At 38.2% G+C, this 21732-nt stretch overlaps 1 protein-coding gene across 4 annotated transcripts in view; it reads right to left on the minus strand.

Annotated features, from left to right (window-relative positions):
- The window catches only part of tspan4a (tetraspanin 4a), a 100712-nt gene that overhangs the window by 25718 nt on the left and 53262 nt on the right, over positions 1-21732 (minus strand). For all 4 annotated transcript variants that reach the window (XM_026320456.1, XM_026320457.1, XM_026320455.2 and 1 more), the window contains 2 exons: positions 9400-9591; positions 1505-1579 (listed from right to left, as the gene is read on the minus strand). In XM_026320456.1, the coding sequence (XP_026176241.1) occupies positions 1505-1579; positions 9400-9591 (267 nt within the window). The remainder of the gene's footprint in view (positions 1-1504; positions 1580-9399; positions 9592-21732) is intronic.

Raw genomic sequence — 21732 nt, forward strand, 5'->3', positions numbered from 1 at the left:
GGGCAGGCAGTGAAATGTGGACACGATGATAAAAAGAACCAGAGAGTTGCTGAAAAGAATTGGATTGGTTGTGCACATAATATTGCTAAAATGTTTGTCTTTTCTTTATACTATAAAATGGTCCATGTTGTAAAATCTACTTCTGGTATTGTAGCATACAGATTTAAAATTTTCCATCTGGAACCAAAATTGTTGAACCTTCTGCTGCTTAAAAATATATAAATGCTATTACTTTTAGTAGCAGCCCATTCTTTACTGTGAGTGATTTCCCATGGTGCACCAGCTCTGCAGAACATCTAGACTGTTCCTAACTTTTTACTCTGTTCTCCTAATGACCCCCTGGGTAGATGAAACTGAATGATTCAGAGGAAACCAAACAGAGCATTACTGATTGGCTGAAAGCTCAGAACGATGCGCTAGCACAGAAACATGTTTTGGTATGAATGTAATGGCAATACAGCACATTAGGCAATTATGTAAACACACTACAATTACAATGACAGAGATAAAAGCCAAAGCAAAGTGTAGATGGTTGTTGTTTACCAAGATGAACAAGTGCATCACTGGCTTTGGTTTAAGTTTTCAGACGTTCTCTGTCCGAGCACATGAACTGAATAATCTAATGCAAATGCTTGAGGAATTAGATGAATATTTTTGTTTGCACCCTTTATTTTGGTAAGTGGTAACAATTAGTTTAAAAAATCAATAGCTTAATATACAATGAAAATAATAATCGTTGCCACAAATGCTAAACTGCATTTAAAATGCTAAACTGCATTTAATTAATAAAGTCACAAATCAGTGTAAAAGCTTTTAACTGTTCAGTGCTGCTGTTTGACTTTCTGTAAAAACTTGAAGCTCTTTTCAATCTTGTGTGTGATAAATGTTTATAGACAACAGAACACACATTCAGTGTTTTAATAAGAGTCTTTAGGATTTAACAATATTTGATTTTTAATTTTTTTTTTAAAACAACAAATCCATAATCCAGCCCTCACACCCTTCATTAAGATTAAGGTGGATGGTATTTGGCGTGCCCTTTCAATGCATTATTAAAGCCCTAAATAAAAATGTGAAGGAATGTCAAACTCATATTAGGGGGAAGGACGGCTCATCTGCTTGTCTTTCCAAACCTGTTTATTTAAAAGCAAAATCATTCAAAACAAATGAGCTAAGGTAAATTGTTTTTTTTTTTTTAACAAATAAAGAGAATTGTAACAGCTTTTTTAAAAAAAAACTTTATTTTCCTCTGCCCAGAGACAAATATACTTGGACAGTTTTATTTACCCATCATTTATGCACAACGTCAGCTGACATGCTCTTTTCCTAACCTTGTTTTTATGAACGTCAGTACAACCAGGCTGCTGAGGTTTTTCATGCCCTCCTGTGTGAAGCTTCAGCAATCTGGACCACATGACACGTCTTTTCCACAGCCAGTTATTACCTTGTTCAGGTGGAGAAAATCACAGGATATAACATGATGAGAGCAATCAAGGTGTCTTACCTCGTCTTGGTAGATGAAGAAAAGCATGATGGACAGAATCTCCAGGAAGAAGATGAGCAGGAGGAGGATGAAGAACTGTGGAGACACAAAGGGAGAGGGACAGACGAGTCATTTAACACACCATTAATCAGTGTGTAGGAAAAGCCACAAGGGGGGTAATAGGCATCTATCTGTGAAGCATGAATGAAGTGTGTGTGTGTGTGTGTGTGTCTGAGTGTGTGACTGTGTGAGAGAGAGAAGTGCAGCAGAAGAAAGAAATAGTGTGGAGAAGAAGGAGTTGGTAAGAACAGCACTGTAAATTGTTCAGATTCGATATTCCTGACAGGTCAAGAGAGCAGAGGGGGAGGGACAATCAGAGCAAGTCGGACAGACTGAGAAAGGTGATAAACTGTTTTTCCCTATAGCCTTTTGAATTTGTCAAAGGAGCCACATTTCATTCTTCACCAGTCCCCACCCAGCCCTCCTCTCTAAGGTAGCTGGGATGAGCTGCCTGATGGGTGATACATCTTCTCGTGGGTCCATGTGAGTGCTTAAAACTGTTACGAGCTCATCCATCAGCAACGCTGCTGGGACATGGCTCTGTCTCACACTCTGGACAGACTGTCTGAACCACAGAGGGAAGAAATATCCGTAGAACTTTCCAGAGGGTCAGAAAAAGATTTTGATGAAATGGTGCTAGATTATGAATTGTTGTGTGTAGAGGGATCAGTACTGAGCTGCATTTTGCTTGATAACCATGACGCAAAGTTTTGGGACTACAATTCATAAACTTTTGCAGCTTTGGAGATGTACAGTAAAGAGGAGGCTACTTACAGTAGCTGTGGGCTGCAACCTGATCCCAAGTGTTATTTCTTTGTTGATTTGGGCTGAATATGATTTATTCATTTATTTATTTGCTGTACCTGTGTTGTGAAAGCTGCTATATAAATAAAATAATTATTACCTACATTTTGGCAAAGTGACACGACCGAAGCCTGCTAAATGAGTTAATAGCAGAACCTATTTGCCAAGTATCTCAGGATCTACAGCACAGATAACTGCTGGATTACTTGAAAACCTAAAAATGTGATGATTCTTAAGGTCTTTCTGGAGTTACAAGGAGGGTCTTTGCTCTCCAAGCAGATTTATAAAGGGGAATGAAATCCTGAAAGTGTAAGTCCCACTGTATGTGGGAAGTATGTGTTTTGTGTCTGCATGTTCAGACTTGAATGAGTTTTGACTGAGGGAAGATGTAATTTTTTCTAACATTGTATAGAATAAGAGCCAGAGCACTAATATGGTGTATATTTGAATAGTAACATGCAAAGCTAACATGGTAAATATCTCTGTTAAACATTATGTTAAGACTAGTATTTTATTCAAAGCACTGCTTTCCCTATAACTACAGCCCTGTCAGCTGGTAGTGTGACTGTAAACTCCTATTCTTGGTTTTTGAGAGCACAGAGCATGAGATCATTTCAAAGGGTCAAAACAGATTTCAGAGCAGAGATGTTGTTTTGCAACCACATCATGGCTGCATGTCCTCAGTGTATTCCAGGCGTTTGCTTGACGGTGGATGTGAGTGTTGATAGCTCATGAAGCGCAATTGAGTAGGGCTGTCAGGTGCCCCGAGGTTTTTTTGGCAGCTCTTGCATGAATGAATGGCTAAGCGTGGAGAGGATGAAAGTTTCTGTGGCAACAGTGAAAGGTGAGGGACCGACTAGGTAACAAACCAGTGGCAGCATACAGCCCACGGTGAGTTTGCCTCACTCCTGCTCTTTTCAAGAGCTGCACTCAAAAAACCGTCTGAAATCAATTTCTATTGTTCTGTCAGGCTCCATTGTCTGGATGTCATGATCTTTTCTGTGTAAAATTCCAGGTAACTCCAATTACAGGGGATTCTTAGGCACACATTTTAGGCTGAAGAAATATGCTTCACTTTGGACTGGGGGAAATTCAACCTTTTGAAAAGATGATTTAAAAAAAAAAATCATGATCAGAAATATTTTTTCCATAGGTTAATATTTGCTATTTTGGAGACGCAGGATTTACCTCAATCGAAATAATTTAAGATTTGTTTTTAGAAAAATATTTCCCTCAGTTCATAAGACAGGCAAAACAAATGATCACCTGAGGGGGATTTACAAAATGGCAAAACTGCAAATGGCTTTTGTAAGTCTACCAAAAACAACTCATTTACACATTTAACAGCTTAAGACCTATGTTTAGGCTTGTCTTTCAGTGGCGTTCTCATTTCTCTTGGTTATTAATTATATGTATATATGTTGTTATATTAAGGCTCTTCTATACTTCTGGTCTATTGAAGTGTCACAGATTAAGCAAACCAAGTGGTGTGTAGTCTGTTTCTTTTCTCATCTGTTTTTAGGTATTTTAATTTCATCTTATTTACTTTTTGACATCATGAAATCACACCAGAGCGTAAAGGAAAATTAAGATTAAGAAACTGATACTCAGTGAAAAGGACTTTGAAAACAAACAGACCCATCTCCTGTGGCTCTCTGAATATTTCTCCATTAGTCTGCTCTTAATAAGAAACTGAACTCCTCTTCGCTGGACCACCAACGATGGCCACACTCCATGGGATCATTTCATGATGACAGTTTGCTTTTATAATACAGTTAAAGTTATTGAACTAGCCTGAGAAGTTTGAAACAGTTTAATGGATTGATAATATCAAACGTGTTAGAGAAATCAACTGTAAATGTTCAAAATCCACCTGAGTGAGTAAGAAGGTTTATTAAATTAAGCCAAATGGGTAGAGGAATCATCTGGTTTTCTAATGAAACGTTAGTTGTTTAAAAGGACAGTTGATGATTAAAGGCTTTACTTTAGACCCACCAAAAAGAAGAATGTATTTGTAATGACACACTTTCTGTGGCATTGAAAACAGCTGTGCATCTGGTAGTTTGTGCTTAAAGTTCGGTTTGTGTGAGTGTACACAGATAGTGTATAAATCAGCTAAAAGATAAAAAGTCCAGGTTGAGGCTGTGCTTTAGAGTCTCACTGTGATAAATGATTATAAAGAAAGACTCCCAGGACAAAAGGACCAAACCAGGCTCGGTGGGTTTGTCCGAAATTGTCATTATTCAAACTGAAATAATTTGTTCTGTTTGCAGCAGTGGCTCAAAAAGATTCATGGGAGAGCAGAATAAAATGAAACCACATAGTAATATAAGCAATAAACTGTGGTCAAACAGTCTTATGCTTTTCATAGTAGTCTCTATGTACTGTAAAGTGGTGGAAGAAGCACACAGCTTCTTTAGAGAAAGTACCATCACTGCAATGTAAAAGAACACTACCAGTAAATGATCTGCATTTGGAATTTGACTTAATAAAACCACACAGGTATTATTACTGAAAGGAGTGAACTGAAAGCAGATTCTAAATGCTGCTGAATCACTAGTCAGGCTAGGCTTGACTAGGACAAGCTTGTTGACTTGGCATATTTGTTAGCAAACAGTTTGATGGTGTTTGTTTTTTGATGGCGTTTGTGCCCAGATGGTTAATATATGTTCAGTGTTCACTTTCTTTTAGCTCTGTCTTCTGTTCACCAGTGTCTGTCTGTTGTTGTTCAGAGCAGAAAATGGCTGCATGCTGAAAACAGTGCATGGGCAGCAGTGAGAGTGATCCCACATTGCACACAGGAGCTGATGCTTAATGTAAGCTCCATAAGACAAAGGAGATCTGCAGATTTGTGGTTATTCTCCTCACACAATGATTTCAGTCTTTTTTTAGGATGGTGAAAATATTGAGCCACTTTAGGCAGAGTATTTGGATAAATATCAGTTACTGAGTGTAATGTAATGCTTTCATCCTCAACATCCTTACCCTGATAATGCATCACCGGCAGAGAATTGTAAGAAAACCACATTTTTGCCATGAAGACTTCTCTGTTTCATCAGATAATATTAAAAATATTAAACCAAAACAGCTGTACAGTATTTATTTCCCGCTCTGCCTGTGCAAGTCTATACAGATAGTGCCGACACCCTTAATAGTGTATATGATCATGTCACAACAAAGATAAAACTCAGTAAAGTGGTCCTTTAAGATCTCTCAATTCCAGCTGTGGGCCAGTGTCCTGGAGGTTTTTCTTCTGTTACAGTGAGAGTTAATGGACCACAGCTGGTCTGTATCTAACCGGCACGTTCAGGGAGGAATAAAAACCTGCAGGACACCGACTCTCGAGGACCAGGAAGAGCTCCTCAGGGTTAAATAATTTCATGTCTGCAGCTTGTTTTATTGCAGTTGAGTTGCAATTATTCACTAGAGAGTTGGAATTTATGCTGTAGTATTTACTTCGCAAGTAAACTTTAATATATCAGGAGAACACTACACACAGCTCTTAGAGGCCCACTTGCATATACTCATGTTTATTATGTTATGGCTTGCACAGACAGCAGTGGTGATATGCTGGTTTAGGAGAGAGTGATGTCTTTAGCAGGGCGGGGACAGGAAATGATTCTTTCGTCTTCATCCATGCTGCAATTTCCACACAGCAAAAAAGCTGCAGTGGCTCTTTGTGTGTCGACAGAGCAATAAGACTGGTGCTGCTGTCATGTCAGGCAACCAATGAGCACTCACTGTAATCAATATCTTTTGTGAGCGTGCTGCCCTGGGTGTGAAGAAAGGTCTTTGAGGTGATAGCTGTGATCATTTTATCCAGAGGGTCTAATTCTTTTTACAGATTCGATATCTCAGACCCATGTAAAGCTCCTCAGAGTAAACACTCAGCTCCCATTTCCACCCCAGTGATCTCAGCTAGCTAATTTGTGGACAGATTTGGGTCACAGACCCTCCACAGGCTCCTGTGTGCCCTTTGACTTGGATTAGTATCGACTCTATGAACTCATTGATGTGAAACATGACTTTAATTACCCACACTGATGAAAATTGAATTTCTGGAGAAATTCTGTTTCCAATTGGCTCTTATTTTCAACTTAAAAGGATAGGTATTGGCTTTTGCTTTAAAATAAAATTTTAATTTGCTGTAATGTCATGACTTATGTGATTTCCTTTTTACAGCCTCCTGAAAGACTTGGTTTTAAATCAAAAAGTGTATAGCCCCTGTGTTGTGTTTACTGCCAGTGCAGAGGGATATATTGTGCTCATGTACAATGACACTGTAGGTGTTTATCAGGCGAGCTAACACTGCCTGCAGCCACATGTATGTCCGAGATGCACAAACTGTAGCTACCAGTATTTATTCATTATTAGTTTTCTTAGGTAGAGGTCACCTCCGATGTTATTGATCAGACTTTACATTGATCAGACATATTTGTGTCTTTGACTCAACTACATCTTGTGCCTTTGACTTTAAATCCAAGAACCAGCTATTTTGTATTACAGCTTCCCAACTCTTTGATTTACACCTAACACTGTCTACCCAGAAAATGAACAGTAGTTTTATTTCCAGTAACATGGCACCCATCTTGTTCTTAACACTGGTTTTAAAAAACCATGTTTTCATCATTCATAGTTCGAAGCTGACTGAGAAAATAGGTCCTCAGGATAATGCTTCTTTAGGGGGATGATCAGTTTCCACACTAATTTTTTAACCCATTTTTATTTTTTATTTAACATTATTCAAAGGCTGCTGCAATGCTGCTGCCAAACATCAAGGCTGGAGCTTCACAAGTTACACACTGGGTGTGTGTTTAAAAAATGTCTCTGAGGTTTTACATTCATATAAATGTTAAAAATGTCTTCCAGCTCACAGAATTGCAAAAGCATGTGAAAACCTCTAACTGATGTTTGGAGCAACAAAACCAACAAATTATAAGACGTGCAAAAGGCAGTAATTGCTCAAATATCCTTCCTTATACCAGTGTTGTGTCCCTCATCAGCGATCAGGATGCTAATTAGCCCTGAAATCTGAAAGGAGAATAGTCTTTTCTAATCTCCATGAAGAACGGGCTGCTCTGTCACTCATTAAAGCTGACTTATAATTCACCCGGTCTCATTATATTGACACAGCGCAGGAACTTCTCTGGTCACTGTGGGGAAAATGTCATGGATCATGCTAATGATCGACACTAAAACTCATTCCCACAGAGCTCATAATTGCTCACTCCTGAGGTGCCATTTTCTAATGATCAGTTCAATTTTCTCCCCCCTCTCACAGTGAATCTTTCAGATATATACCGTGTCAGTGCTTGATCACATGAGCTTGTTTATCAAAATATTACCAGGTTCACAAGGCTCTGGGGCTCAACCTTTAACAAGGATGCCCAGTTTGAAGTTGTAGCTCAGTGTAACAATTGGATAAATTAAGTCACGAAAATGTTTCATTTTTAGATGTCACAGTTTTTGTGCCCTGATTTAACGTTATCAAGTTTGTATCTCTGTACGCATTGTGTTTCCTGTTTATTCCGTAATTAGCCATTCTCTGTCTTATTACGTTTATACTGGGGTCTGCATTAAATTTGCAGAGCCATTGACCGTCCTTAATTGTGGCTAATGCTTCTACACTTTCCGTGGTAGGCACACTGTTTGAGGCTTTCTGATAAATTTGAACATTTAGTAGTGTGTCCTTACACATTTCTAACGTTGGTTTTGCTGTTAATAACCAGCACAAAAGCTTCAGTCACCACTTTGACTGAAATGGAGAAGAACAAATAGCTTCTAAATGCAATTATGCAAAAAAATGGAAAAACACGTCATCAGAACTGACTATAAATTACTGCCATAGTGGACTGTACAGTATCTGTGATCTGTGATTTTTAAAAAACTAGACTTCATTAATCGCTATGTCAACTTTCATTGTATTATACAGTATAAAATATATATGATATAGTTTTTTGTGGGTAGAAGAGCTGTGTTGTGTTGGGTCCACAGTGACAACAATTTGACAGCCTCTAAAATGTGGCTTTTCCTCCCTGAAGCCCAGTGACATGACTGGACCAACATCCTGTACTTACTCCTCAGTGTCTTTGTTTCTCCAAGAACCCAGACACCAACCAAAAAGCTCAATGTATTTGTATTAACCATTTAGTTGACCGAAAGAAGTAGTTGGCATTAATGGTATTCAGATGTGAATATTTTCTTTGGACTTCTGTGATGGAATAATGCTGCCAAACATGAGGTGTTCTGTGTGATATTTACAATGATACACAGAAAACAAATGCCAGTAAACTTTTCAACAACTAAATAAAAACAATTTCAGGTCTTAAAAATTAATTTTGTGTCAAGACCAGAGAACTGGAGATGGAGTCTAATCATAGTTTATACTGTACATTACTGGAGCAAATTTCTAAATAAATCTGACTAATCAAATTCCACAGACAGTAACAATAAATAAACTTGGGGCCCCTCAGCAGCTGCCACCTAGCCCAGTTAGAAATCCATCCTTGTCCAGGGAAGGCAGAATTTCCCTATAATAATATCATAATTTTAACACAAGGATTGAACTCGTCATGACCACAATAATAAAATCCATCCATCATCTAGACCCCCTTATTCCTTAACCAGGGTCCCAGGGATCAGCTGGAGCCTATCCCAGCTCTCTTTGGGTGAAAGGCAGGGGTCCACCCTGGACAGGTCCCCAGTCCATCACAGGGCCACATAGAGACAAACAACCTCACACACTCACACTCACTCCTATGGGCAATTTAGAGTCACCAATCAACCTGACATACATGTTTTTGGACTGTGGGAGGAAACCAGAGTACCTGGAGAAAACCCACACAAGCACAGGGAGAACATGCAGACTCCACACAGGAAGGCCCCTGATGGGTTTCAAACCAGGAACCTTCTTGCTATGAGGCAACAGTGCTAACCACTAACCCACCATGATGCCCACAATAATAAAACGTAATCTGAAAATGTGGCACCACAATATCAGTATCTTTTTTTTAAAGTCAGTGCAAACATGAATAGACAAATAACAAACCTACCGTCAGCAGCAGAGGACGGCTCTCTTTGACAGCTCCCACACAGCCCAGACAGCCAATCACCATGATGATGGTTCCCACGGCTATGAGCAGGTTTGCCGCCGACAGGGAGGGAAGAGATGATGATAGAGTGGCAAAATTTCCCTGGGTCACTGAGAGCCAGACTCCCACCCCCAGTATGCCACATCCTCCCAACTGCAGAGGAAACACAAAGAGATGTGGAGTTGTCAGTGTGCTAACAACACAGTCAAACTATTTCTAAAAACACGGTTAAGAATAGTAGTGCATGAAACCATGTGCAGACTTGTGGCTTTCCACTAGTTTTTTAACTAAATGTTGGTGAGGGAGAAGATTGAAGAGGAAAAATTGCTTCAACTATTGGAGTAAAAGATCCACAGAGGTGACGGAGCAAAAAGGCTCGAGACAAACCAGTTTAAAGGAATAGTCGTACTTTTGGGAACTTTGCAGCGACTCAGTGAGGCGACAGATATCACTCTCATGTCTATTATGTAAATATAAGGCTACGGCAGCAGCTGGGTGGCTTAGTTTAAAGACTGGCTCTATTGTCATGGCCTAGTGAACAAGTGAATTTTTTCTTGGACTGATGAAATTTATGGGTTTTCAAACTTTCAGCTCTAAAAACTTTGAGAATTTGCCAAACATCACCAGAAAGTAATAGAGATTCTCTTCACTGCACATCTTGCAATATGTGTAGAAACTTGGCTTCGCTGCAGCCAGTGGTCTATTACGAAGTCTCACTCTGCTTTTCCTATATTTGCATAATCTGTTAATTGAATTAGCCGAAATGCTACATTGAGTCACAGATTTTATAGATTTAGGGGGTAAAATGCTGTGAAAACATTTGGAGGTTGTTTAAAATGGATGACAATCTGACAATAATTTACTATAATATACACAGTTTAAACAACATGAACTAACTAAACCTAATGAAAATGTGACCCTTGCCCCCAAGTCTTTTCTGTAAAATTTAAATTTAGACTTTAATTCTTCTAGGCCTCTGCTGTTATAGTTATTTTAGTGTAATACTTATGACTGTGAAGCACAAAGCTGTGGTTTTAAATACTCCATGAATGCAAATGATCTGTGTTGAGTGTCACTCCTCCACTCTTGACTTTTGCTGCCGTACACTGGGTGTTAAAGGTGCTAAAACAAAGCACCCCTCTCCAAACCCACTGACACACTGAACGCAAGCGCAATAATTTGTTTTACACGTCATTAGGTTGTCTCTTTGACTCCAGTGCAGTACTTTACTGATTATATGTGGAGCACTGTTAATGTTTAGCTCCATTACTGTCATTATAAGCTATCTTGTTGTCGTGATCTAGTGAGCTGCACACGAGGGCTCTGGTTTACCAGCTGCTTGGTAACTTCAGCATGTGCACCTTCCAGTTTCTCTCTTGTGATCTACAATCTGTATGTACTATGCTACGATGTGCCTGAAAGCAGCAGTAACAAAAGTAACAAATTTCTATTACAGACTTTTTTGTCATTCATTTAGTTAACGTTAGTGTAAATTACTTCCGTTCAGCTATAGACTGACATGAAACATGGGGAGAGAAAGTAAAGGATAATATGTGTTAACAGCCTCCTAATTATTATCACAGGCAGGAGCCTGAATTGAATTGGGATCATGGTGGCAGCATTCATCTTAGACAGATGCCCCACTATAGTCACGAGTTTGTCTCATTTTAATAATAAAAAGTGCTTAGGTCCATGTGCTAATGTGTAATTCTTTAAAAGAAGATAAAAATAAATTCCTATTAAAAAGACTGAATTGTGATATTAACGTAATTATCACCTTCCCAAGACAGGTTGGGTGTTAATATATTCAACTAGTTACAGTCAGCTGGGGCTGGTGTTTTGAAGCTTTCAGCTGCTCTGGGAGGATATGTGCAGTCCTTAGAGTCCAAGGGAAGTGTGTATCCTGTCTTTTTCTGTCTGTGAGCAAAACCACATTTGCCTTAAATGGCATAAAATGATAGTATGGATGAAAAGCACATTTATGATGCGCATCAGTAAGGATTTTTAGATGTATCTATAGGAAACATCCATCACATACACACTCTACAACCACTTGCCAGAACTCCCAAAGGGAATAAGATTTACACGGCTAAATACATGATTATTGCCCCCATCCCCCACCCACACACACTTTTCTTTCTATTTCCAGCATTAACTCAAGATCTTAATTAATGAGCTCTTGAGCTAGAAGTAGGGCAAGGCAAAAATAAAAAGCATTCATGTGGGGCTCCATTCACTCAGGCACAATTCTGTTCGATGTCTCACATGGCTGGGTGATTTCAGCAGCTTGTAAATGAAGGGTCTTCACTGTTCACTGTCACTCACAGTGAACCCTGCTTTCACCCCAGAATATATACGCAAATGCAGACTGACCACCGTGAGATGGGGGAGGCATGAAAATGCTGGGAGGTGATTTGACCTCAGCTTCATAAGGTCATCTGAGATATAAGATGCTATAAAAACTTAGTGGTTGTAACATATGTAAAGGATATATATATATATATATATATATAATATATGTGTGTGTGTGTGTGTGTATATAAATTTACAGTTGACGAAACTGATTGTATTTTCTTTATGCATAAGATAATAATTACATGTGCACCTGTGTCGCACACTGGAGCCAAGAGCCTGTCAGGGGCCCATGTAGCAGATTGAATTCATGGTGGGCTGTTAGATTAGTGTTTCCTGGTGATAATCAAAGGCTGGTTTGCAGGATAGCTAACAGAGTAATTGTCTGCTTTCTCTTTGTCGGCAGTGGTTGTGTGTGCCCATGCCTGAAAAAGCTGTAAAAGAGAAAACCTCCATAGTCCATATTTTATAATGTTTATGCCGGCAGGTGATTACGACCAACAAAAAGCATAAAAAGCAGTATATAGCAAGCAATGGAGAAAATTGAGTGGCAGAGAATATAGAGAGATAAAGTCCATATTAGAAGGAGTTTGAGGTAGATGGATGGATCAGAAAACACAGTATTACCCACACGAGGCTGCTTCAAAAACATTGTGTATTTTTACTCATGACCGTTACACACACTTAACCATGTGTATCTTATTGACAACAAATCTTTATCTAAACACAACCAAGTAGTCTTTGTTGCTAAATCTAATTGAATATTGACCGCTCCCTTATTATTACGGTGGGTTCATAATTGTGTCTGCGACAGTAAAGCTCAGATAAGTTGTGTAATGTAGGGGCAAACACGTGTGTTGTAGAGGCTGAAGGAGTTGGCTGCATACTGTAATGCTGTGGAAATGCAACTTGACAAATGACCATTATTTTAATTATTATAGAATATTCATATTATTATATGAATTATATTTTTGGTGTTTAAACCATCAAAGCATGTTTGTTGTGGGGGGAAAGAGTGAGAAGATATTCCATGTGTGGTGATGTAAAGACAAGACTCTCTGGCACTTTTAGCCTTTCTCTCTAATAATGACTTATCTTGATTAGCACTAGCCCTCAAAAACAGCAGCTTAAATCTTTACAGTCACACAGAGTCGCGGTGTCTAAATTGATGCAGCCATCTGGACTGCATCCCCCTCTCACAGCAGGTTTATGTGTTTGAAGCAGAGTCTCTGATACTGGCTGCTGATTAAGGCCCAGGACTGTAACTGTTCTGTGTGTGAGAACATACAGTTTTCTTCAGTAAATATCTATCATGAAAACTGCCCTGAGAAGAGTGGAATAGAAACCATTTTGATAGTATGGTGATGAAAGGCTCCCTGAATTATTTCAACCAATAAAATATACATGTGCAGTAGCTGTACTTGACTCCTGGGCTTGCGATGCATAATACAGGTGGATGTTTTAATGACTACATTCACAGTACATGAACATCAGCGCCCTGATGTTTAAAGGAATTATGAGAGCTCCATCCTGAGCATAGGTCAGGAATATATATATAACTCTAATTTTCTTAGTATGACGAAGGTCATAATATGAATATTTATACATACATAAACTCAACATTGTTGGGGCCAAGGATTAGTAAGAGAGGAGTTTAATGACTATGAGAATAATAAATGCTTTCATGTATTATTTCTTTTGCAGCACTTTGATGTTTGAGTCAGCCCTGATCTTTAATCCTGCTCTAACAGTTATAATGCAGTGATAACGTCTGAAGACAGTGGGTTTTTATTGTTTACTTTAAAATAAAAATTTGACTTAACAAAACAGTTGTAATTCTGATGGTCACAAGTGTTTTGGCTGTGAGAACAAGGAGCTTCACAAACCTGACTAATGTATGATTTTAGTAATTCTGCCCCATAATGTCACATCCAACCACTTTCTGATCTGATCTGATCTGATCTGATCTGATCTGATCTCGTATTTGTCACTGCCTTCCAAAACATTAGAAAAATAGATAGTTTTCTAATCTGACACTGCTAAAAGTTTGGTTTTGCAAATGAAATATGGTTTAGTTTAAACTGGTTGGTTAACAAAAACAGAAGAAGGATTTTGAAGGAATGACTGGTGCAATTCAACGATTTAGTTTACATGTGATTAGTTGATCTGATCTGATCTGATCTCGTATCAGCAGGATTGCATCATTTGTCACTGCCTTCCAAAACATTAGAAAAATAGTCAGTTTTCTAATCTGACGCTGCTACACTAAAAGTTTGGTTTTGCAAATGAAATATGGTTTAGTTTAAACTGGTTGGTTAACAATAACAGAAGAAGGATTTTGAAGGAATGACTGGTGCAATTCAACGATTTAGTTTACATGTGATTAGTTCACATGCAGTTTGAGAACCAAAACAATGGGTTGAACGTGGTTAAATAAATCTCTGTACAGCTGATTCTCAGTGGATTCACCTCCAGGACCAACACTTTATACACGGTTATTTCATTTGATATAAAATAGTAATTTGCTGCATCCTTAAACTGATTTGCCTGATGAAGCACAAAATTTGACTTCCACATTTTCAACTTTAAGGCCATAGCAGCTATTCAAGTTAATTTTAGAGTTAATAACTACAGTACAAGTGTGTTGGCCTAAGGAGTGTCTCTATCATTCCTGAGAGTCAACGTGTTTGATTTGGTTAATGTTTGCATCTGACATTTTTAGCAATATCTACACCCAGGCCACACTCTCACTTGTCAGTACTGTGTCAGTTCTGAAATCAAGACAGGGCTGCCAGCACAAAAATTACCACGTGGATCCAGATTGTAGATGAAACAAACATATTTTTGTTCTACATTTAAAAAAAAAAAAATTACTAGTGCACAGTATAAAAGAACAAAGCAAATCACAGATTAACAAGAATATTTATTTAGATGTTTCAGATTGATTCCTGTCAGCATTTCTCTAATGTGGCTCCCTCATAAAGATCAGATTAAGGTTAAATTTAGGAAACGTGTTATGAGTAAGGAAAGACCATAGACACTGAGGTGGTGGGGTGGTGTTAAGAAACCTACACTTACATTATTCTGCTGGCAGATTCAACCATATTTTGCCTTTAATTTTACTTTTGCTTTTTTAATTAAATTCAGCATTTTCTGACCGGATAATTATTCTTGATGCGCAGACAGTATTGCAGAAAAACAAGTAATATGTGAAAAAAAAAACAAAGATCTAAAAGACTTTATTACTCACTTGTGATATCCAGCCATGAAGGAAAATTTTGGTTGTATTTCCTGAGTTTTTTGAAATGTCTATTGTGGAGACTTCTGCTACAGACCAAATTCAAAGGCAGCAAGTTGGATTTAATTTGTGGTTCTCACGGCACTGAAAAATTACATTAGAAAAACTCAACTGCAGCAAATCTTTCAAGAAGTGAAGTCCCACAGCGAGGTCTGTGAATTATCCTAAGTAAACTGGATCTTATAGAATCTCCAGAAAAATGTCAGAAAGAGCCATTTTCATTCCTATGATGTCTCTGCTGCAGCAGATTGAGCCTATAGAGCTTCACATATTCAGTCATGGAGACATTTGAAAAACATACTATATTGAAAGTTATGGAACAATATTGTGAGGCTGATGAATCATTTATTTAGAGTTTACGTACACAGGGAGGAGTGGCTGACATATTTGCACCAGGAGTGTGGATGGTTTATTGATTTATTTTTTTAAATTTTTTTATCAGCTCTTAACTCTTTCCAACGAAAAAGCTTATTAGCTCATCTCCCGTGAAATATGAGCTGACTGGATAGCAGATTTTCTGACGAACTGTGATGTCTTTAGCGATACTCTTTTCATCCCCGAGGGCTGTGCTCTCTTCTTCCATATTTTATATACAAGCAACTGTCACAGTCAGCAGGACAACAGTTTTATAATAAGGTTTGCTGATCATTCAATCCCAGACTACTGTGGGAGGCAGAAAAATGGATGTGGTCTTATTTTGAACAAACTTATGTTCTGTTGTGACAGATTTTCTCTGAATGTTTCCAAAACCAAGGGCACAATTATTGATTTATGAAATTGTCTACCGCTTTAACACAAACACAGCACCATGATCAATGAAGCAGGTGGTCAGATATAAATGTCTGTGTATCTTCATTAACAACAGACTTTTGAACGAAACGCTAATTGCAGTCTGTTTGCAAAAACAGGTTTATTCTTTATGGCTTGACAATGTTCGTTAAAAAACACATTCAAGAGATTTTTGAAGGTAAGCGTCATTATTTCTGGAATTGGGCTCAGCTGGCTGAAATCATTGAAAGGCATTTGCTCAGCAAGGCAAATGCCATTCTTAATACTCAGGGTCACCCCATAGTAGAGGTTTAAAGTGTTGCTCAGTAAGAGCTGCTTCAGTAAATTGCATCAGCGAAAAGAAGAAACTTGCACAATCCCTTTGCACATTAAAAACTTTAGCACTTCTAGTATGTGTGGCGCCGTAACCATTCATTATATACTGCTGTTTACTTCATACCGTTATGCACCTAGTCCTCTTACATCTGAGCAGTGTCAGAAGCTCCAATCCCCTTATTCCTAACAAAAAATAAAATAAAGCTAACATGCCCAAATCATGCAGGTTTTTTCTAAAATTGTGTTTTTTAGTAAGCAACTGTATAAATAGGAAGCTGTGTCACCTCAGGCTGTTTGCTGCCTTCAGATTGGGAATTTAAAGATGCGAAACATCCGCCCCGTTGTTGCTAAGGAGAGCCCAAGCACCAAACCTCCCTCCAGCATCTTCTTCTCTGGCTTTTGACAGAGCAACAGTGAAGAGAGATGTTTCAACACAAGCTCAAACCGATGCAGCTAGCAGCACATTAGATCGATGTCACCAGCAGAATATACAGCTAATTAGGAATGTTAATTAAATTATGAGAAACTAATATCTTTAAGCCAATGTGAATGAACATATGTCACACGATTCTGGTAATTGAAAAACATTGCATATTTTGTTAGAGAGCATAACTCGCTGCCTAAATCTGTGGGCATTTCACACTAACAGCCCATTTGCTAAGATAAATTAATTAACAACTACCAACCCCATCTATTTTTCACTGAAATGAACTTACAGCCACGCTCATTTTCCTCCATGTGTGTTCATCTTGACAAATTCTTAAGAGCAGTGGGAAAAGGGGAAATGCAATTGCATGTTCTTCATGACTCAGAGGAGCACGGTCTCACATGACTGGGCCTATACATCAAAGAGTCAATAATGGACTAGAGAAATCTATTCATGTCACATGGACCTGGGGTTTAGCAATAGGCAGACTGTTATATAAATAAATGTGAAAGGCTTAACAGGAAGTGGTAACCAGTTGTCTCCTAACATTTGACACAAAGGAAGCAGCTGAGGTCGGTTTGTGAAACTCAGATCACAAGGACACTCCAAATAAATTTGAGTTTTAAAAGCTCTCTGGAGTCTGTTCAATATTCACTGAGATTTCCATAAACCTGATACAATCAGAATCTTACCATTATACAAACATTTTGAAATGCAAACACCTTGAAAAATGTTAATGTTTGTTCTCAGAAGATAACAGCCTTCCTGATAAAATCTAATAACTCACATTTCCCCAAAAAATAGCAGAATATGCCTTCAGTTAAGATTTTCATGTAACTATTTGGATCGTCCTTTTGATTGTCTTTAAATGTAAATCCTTTATGAAATTTCTACATTTCATGGCACCAAGCAGCCCTCAGAAAATCATCCACCCTTCAGACTCTGCAGTCTGTCTGTGCCCATGTAGTGCTCTCCCATTTTACACCTACATGTACATCTGTTTCTTAGGTCAACCATTAACTTTACACTTTAAAGTAAAAAAAACAACTCAAAGGTGTAATTCCTCCTGTTGAAGGTGAAGTCCCTTTCATTTCCTCTCATAGACAGTGGTACATGACTCACAGTTAGAGCACTTCTGTAGCTTGGAGGAGCAAAAATCAAATGTCAAGGCATACGTCTGCATGAAAAAGTGTCTGGCAAAAGTACAAGATGCTGTAAATGAAAACTGTGCCACAGTATCTATGTTTTGTTCAGTGACCATTTCCTCATCCTGTGTTAAAACAGTTTTTATGCGTAAAAATGAGTTTTTAATCTCTCTTTGGATTTTAAAAGTTCAGTTCAGACAAATCCTGCGGTGCCTTCTTGACCTATATGTCAAGACGTTACTGATCTATTTCACACATTGAAGGTGTTGAAGAATTTTTGAAGTTTAAAAGCAAATTCAGTTTTGCACTTTTGTTGTTTTTGTTCCTCTCCTGTAGTTTAACGTTTCCCTTTGCTGTAGTGATACAGAAGTGTACTCCAAGGTGTTTTCAGTTTGCTGTAACGTCACCACTGGGTGCGTTAATGGGTGTAAAAATCACAGCTAAACAGCATTACACGGATTTTAATAGTGTTTTGACTTTTAGTTACTCTGTTGAAAACTGCTAAACCTCCATTTTGGCAAACTTGTCATTTATTCCACATTGCACTGATGCCTTTTTCTGACATCTTATCGGTTTGAGTATATTGAGTGTATATAACATTATAAACCCCTCACACGCCAAACCTTTTCTACTGTGCCTGCTTTGTCTGTGGAGGACCTTAAATCTGTGCCATTAACGCATAACAATGACATTTTGTGAAGGACTTTGTTGGCAAATCTTTGGTTAATATACTCCAAGGTATTTCTAAATGCACACATTCTGATTTCACATGATATTCATGTTTAAAGGTGTCATGTGGCACAAGCTTTCCTGAGCTTTTACCCGTTAATGAGGGGCTTGCACTTTCACTGTGGGTTTATCTCATGTGGGTTTGCTCTGAATATTGCTGTGACAGTGTGCAATCCATCCCCGGCCCAGGCTGCCTCATACAACAAACAAATCTCTTCAACTCTTATTTGCCCAACCTGTGAGCAGACAGTTGGTGAGGAAAAATCTAATGAGAGCCAGGATGATATGGCGCTATGCGTTTGAACAGTAATATTACACTGATACAATAAAGTCCTGTTAAGTGGGTCTAAAATAGAAATGATAAAATGATATAAGATTTGGTAAAAAAAAAAAAAGAAAAGAAATCTCTTTAAATGTATTTTCCAAAAACCTCTTTGTCTACCCTGCCATAGACTGTGAGGTTTGCTATAAGGTGTTTTCATATGAAAAAAAATTGAAACATTATTTCTTTATTAGTTGACCCTCTCCTATCGATCAAGTTATGTTGCTTATCGAGGGTCTGTTAAACATATTATTAGGATCGTTGTATTGTGCTCGTAAGAAAAATGCATGTCGTGCATTAAATGAATGCACTTGATAAATAAATCTCAAATCTATTGGTTTTATTGATATTTTCCCTGGCCAGTATAAAAATTACTCAGGTATTAAATTGCATACTACGTGGTATTAATCATCTTTAACTTGGTGGACCCTGCAGAAACCATAAGTGAAGTCTCAATAAAGATCAGTCAGAGGGTCATTGTGGAATAATGTCCCCGTTGTATTTATGATGTCCACTGTAGACATTATTAGGGTAATACCCTATTGTGTTGGTAATGAAATTTTAAGACCATGATGGAGCTGATAAGGCCAATATAGCACGTATTCAAAGTGCGGTGCAAGAACAAAAGCCTGCTCATTTTCTAATAGCAAAATAACAGGCATTTACAATAGTGTTGTTTTCCCCCTTTGCTTTAATAATTTATTACACAAGTATCTAGAGTGAATAGTTACCCACAGCTCTTTCAAACCTGTCAAACAACTGTGAGAGCGTCATTTTTCTTTTTGAAGTCTTGATTTTTTTCAAAGAGTAAACAAACTTCTCTGCCTCTCCTCAGTCTCCTTAGCGTTTCTTATTTCCATCTAATTCATTTTTTGTTACTGTACAGGCGTTGGAAACACTCTGTGCATGGCAGCTCTGGCATCTCACTACACAGTTCAAGTTTTACCTTCAACATTTTCACATTTCTCTTTTTGTTTCTATTCTCATTGGTTTGTAGCGGTGCAGGATACAAGTGTCGTGTGAGGTCAAATGCTGTCATGCACCAAGCAGAATTAACTAATAGGTATTTGTTGTCGTTTGCTAATGTTTCCAGGCCACTGTGAAGCCAAATCTGACCAACCTGCACTGTTACAGTTCTAATTAGCAGATTAGCTCAGTTTCTGACTGCTGAACTCCAACTGTAACTAATGAAGGTCCTTGTGAGTCATCAAGGTTAAGCACAGTCCACCATAACAACCTCCCATTAGGAAATCTATGGTGAAGTCTACAGCTAGTGATGGCGATCATTAGTCTCCTTTGACTGCTGGAAAGAAAGAAACCCTTAGAGATTAAAGGGCATTTCATGCACACATACATAACAGATAGTTACAGATGAAGTGAGTTTACTCTGACTGTGAAAACAGATTCAACAAAGCACCTAGAGTGTACAACCATATTAACTTTCACTCTCACCTGGAATACTTCACATTGTGGTAGAGGTGTTCAGAGACATTACTTTACAGTGCAATGAGTAAAATGTGAAAGACTTAACATCTAGTGGTGACATGGGAGAATGCAGCAAAATGCAATGGTTGGTACTGCATACTAATGACAAGATATTTATGAATACTATATTCCATTTCTGCTAATATATTACTCTAAATAGTACACATTGAACCTCTAAATAAAGTTAGCGATACCTTCAAAGTACTATTTTAAAAGTAAAAGTCCTACATTACCTCAAGATCACAGTTGTGCTGTGAGGGTCAGGAAAGCCCAGATACCTGCTTGGTGAACTGCAGCGTCTTGTTTTCTGTTTCACATGTCCAGTGTATTGAACACAAACGATGTGATGTATGGGTGCAGGCGAGCTGGATTAGGCACATTAGAAGAGTTAGAGTTAAAACCATTGGGAACCACTGCTTTAATGTGTAAATATTCAATGTTTTTAATGTAAACTGGCAAATGTAGTCGAGTAAGAAGCACAATACTCATACTCTCTGATATGTATTGAATTTGAAGTAAAGCATAAAATGGAACTACTCAAATACTTCGACTGTACTAAAGTGCAGCACTTGTATAAATGTACATACTGTAGTTATTGGCTACCGCTTGATGCTGGATATGCTTTGAGGCAGTTTTTTTCTAAACTGACTTCCTACCAAGAACACACACACATATGCACACATGCTGTACTGAATGACTATATTACAGTGTTTGTATTTACTGAAGTCTGTCTCTGCATCCCAGTATCCCCTGGCTGAGACTGAGAAGGCTGACGAGCTCACACGGAGTCCAGAGTTACCTCTCACTGCTTTTCTTAGCCACTCCATACCTGGAGAAAAGGGCACAGTTGGCACTCTCACACTGACCTACTTTCTGCCACAAAAGCCTGACAACCTCTGCTCAGCCTGGAAATCAGTTGTTCTCCACTCAGAGGAGAAAGGTGTCTTAAGAGTCAGACAGTCTGGTCTGGTCAGCAGAATAAGGGAGTTAAAGGATGCTGCATATGAGGAGGAGAAAGTGCCAGTGAGTAGATTTGGTATCCTGTGAAGCAAATAATCCTGTGATCAGATTTTCAGTCACCATAATCTACCTACCTTCATAGCTCCCACCTTTCTTTTTCCATTTAGCAACTTTTCCCTTTTCGTTTCCAGCACATAGATGATGCTTCTATTTAAACTTAGAAAGGCTCTATAGATAAAACCTTCATTATTAATTACTTCAGAATTCAAGACTAATGTGCCTTTTACAAGTGAGAAATAAATAACTTGTCGTTCCTCTTCATTTTCTCTGAGTAAGTAAATCATAACAGGTATTTAACATAGTGGGTCAAACTGTGCTGTTATTAGTTTATCCCTGAGTTGCTGTGTTTGTGTCTGCATATGTGTATTAAAGGATTACGTGGTGTTTTTTTTATCCAAATGATATTTCAACT

The sequence above is a fragment of the Mastacembelus armatus genome, chromosome 3, assembly GCF_900324485.2.
Source record: "Mastacembelus armatus chromosome 3, fMasArm1.2, whole genome shotgun sequence".
Classification (NCBI taxonomy): Eukaryota; Metazoa; Chordata; class Actinopteri; order Synbranchiformes; family Mastacembelidae; genus Mastacembelus; species Mastacembelus armatus.